Source organism: Myotis yumanensis, unplaced genomic scaffold, assembly GCF_028538775.1.
Source record: "Myotis yumanensis isolate MYYU_CA2020_CCGP unplaced genomic scaffold, mMyoYum1.0.hap1 SCAF_1, whole genome shotgun sequence".
Taxonomy (NCBI): domain Eukaryota; kingdom Metazoa; phylum Chordata; class Mammalia; order Chiroptera; family Vespertilionidae; genus Myotis; species Myotis yumanensis.
The window spans coordinates 62368391-62371067 of record NW_027223752.1 but is presented as its reverse complement, the minus strand read 5'-3'; the positions used below and the strand labels follow the sequence as shown (position 1 = coordinate 62371067).

The 2677-nt window shown below is 37.0% G+C and overlaps 1 protein-coding gene across 1 annotated transcript; it reads right to left on the bottom strand.

The window, feature by feature from the left end:
- Positions 1–279: 279 nt before the first annotated feature.
- LOC139003083 (mitochondrial nicotinamide adenine dinucleotide transporter SLC25A51-like) lies at positions 280–1173 on the bottom strand. The gene has a single exon (XM_070404518.1). It carries the CDS (start codon positions 1171–1173, stop codon positions 280–282), a length of 894 nt encoding a protein of 297 aa, XP_070260619.1.
- Positions 1174–2677: the final 1504 nt, after the last annotated feature.

Below are 2677 nucleotides of genomic sequence, written 5' to 3'. Positions count from 1 at the left end.
GATTCTCACTCATCGTTGAGGTTTCTCTCTCCCGTCCTCTCTCTAAAATCAATAGAAACATATTTTAAAAAACAAACAAAAAAACCCCAAACCCTTAAATTTTCCTATTAAAACCTTTTATTCTGAACTTGTTGGTGCTTAAGGGAAACAGCTTTGCCATAATTCATTGTGGCCTGAATTTACACCAATTTGTATTTGGCCAATTGGGAATGAGGCCAAACTACATTCTTCTTTGAAGATCTAGTCGATTGGTAAGCGGAACTTAGTTGATTGTTTCTTTCATATAACCTTTAACAGGAATTCATAAGTTGCATTGATTGTGCCCCAAGAGATGAGGGACCGGTGGTAATTTAGATGGACACCTCTGAAAAGATTTATCAGTTTCCTGTCTCGTTCTAACCAGATTATTTTGAAAACCTTGGGAAAAGACTGAAATTCCCCACCAATCTGAGACTGCATGCGAGCTTTTACAACATTAACGGGAAAAGATAAGATTCCCAACATGGCACCCAAGAGACCTCCACAGATGAAATCATTGACCAAATTCGCGCTGTACGTTGTTGCAGTAGGCAGGTGCTCCTTAATGGGACCCCGGAGGCCAAAAAACAGGACATTGCTGAACCCATTACGGAAAAGAACAGGTATGAAGCCTCGATAATACTCTCCAATTCCATGGCATTTCAGTGCCTTGAAAGCCTGGTAAGTGTTTGTAAATTTATCATGATGTTTGTGGTCTTGAAGCAGTGTCTGAACTCTTTCCAATGGAGTGAAAACTGCTTCTGTTGCCCCTGCAAGTAATGCTGCCATGCTACCGGTTGCAACATCTGGGGAATGGATATGCTTACGGAGAAAGTAAGATAAATCCCCGTACAGACCAAACATAAGTGCCAGTGAAGTTGTCTTCTGAATCAATGGGGGAAGACTTCCACGATACAAGTTTCGAAATCCATCCCTCCTCAACTGAAGCACTGCATCCTTGATTTTGATTCCATACAGCTGTTGCCGAAAGAGCACCTTCTGAATGGGAAATGTGATCGCTACAGTGCTGAAAGCTGCACCGCAGCCACACAGATAATGTTTTATTCCACCAACATCTGTAATATGAGGTGATATATCTTGGTGTGAAGATGTTATGATTGGCGACCTCTTGTTATAAGCTTCTGAATCCATCATGTGGCTTAAGATCTATCTTCTTCATGCAGGATTTTTAAAACTTGTAACACCATCTGGGCCTGGTGTTTTGAGGAAGGGTGGCTTTTTGGTAATGTTCTCAAATTTTTCCATTGTTAATGGATATTAAGTTCTCTTTTCTGGAGCCAATTTTGATAACTGGATTTCCCATTGCCATGGGTGCCTGGTTCCACGCCTGGTAGCCACCGGATCAGCAAGTGAGCCTGAAGATATGATTTTATATATAGAAAATCCAAAGAAGTCAGTGAAAAAAGCTGTTGAATCCAATCAATGATTTCAGTAAAGTTGCAGGATACAAAATCAACATACAGAAATCAGCTGCATTCCTTTATACTAATCTGAAAAAGAAATAAAAAACTATCCCATTCACAATAGTAACAGAAACAATGAAACACTTAAATTTTTTCCTAAGTGAAAAATCTAACCAATGAAAACTACAAAACTTTTGATGAAAGAAATCAAAGAAGACACAAATGAATGCAGAGACATTCTGTGTTTATGAATTGTTAGAATTAATATTGTTAAAATGTTTATACTATCCAAAGCCATGATTCAACACAATCTCCATCAAAATACTAAAGACATTCTTTACAGAAATAGAAACGATCTTAAAATTTATGTGGAACCACTAGAGACCACATAATCAAAGCAATCCTGAAAAAAAAAAAAAAAAAAAAAAACAAAGCCAGAGGTATCATACTTTCTGATTTCAAACTATACTAGAAAACCATAGTAATAAAAACAGTATGGTATTGGCACAAAAATAGACCCACAGGCTGATGAAACTGAATAGCCCAGAATTAAATCCTGGCATATACAGTTAACGAATATTTGACAAAGAAGCCAAGAAACACCCAATGAGAATAGGATAGTTTCTTCAACAAATAGTGCTGAGAACACTAGAGAAACACATGCAGAATAATAAAATTGGATCCCTATATCACACCACTCACAAACTTTAACGTAAAATGGATCAAAGACTTAAACGTGAGGCTTAATACCACAAAACTCCGACAATAAAGTGTAGGGGAAACATTGGTCTTGGCAATGATTTTTTGGACATGGCACTAAAAGCACAAACAACAAAAGCAAAAATCAACAAATGGGGCTATAAACTCAAAAGTTTCTGCACAGCAAAAGAAACAATTAACAAAACGAAAAGGCAACCTACAGAATAGGAGAAGATATTTGCAAACCATATACCAGATAAGGGGTTAATATGCAAAATATATAAAGAGCTCATACAACTGAATAACAAAAACCAAACAAACTCAATTTAAAAATGTATAGAAACTAAATAGATGTTTTTCCAAAGAGGACATCAAAATGGCAAAAAGGCACATGAAAAGATACTCAGCATCACTAATCATCAGGGAAATACAAAGCAAAACCACAATGAGATAGCTACCTCATACCTGTTAGAATGGCTTTCATCAAGAAGACAAGAAACAAAAGGTGCTGGCAAAGATGTGGTGAAAAGGGAACA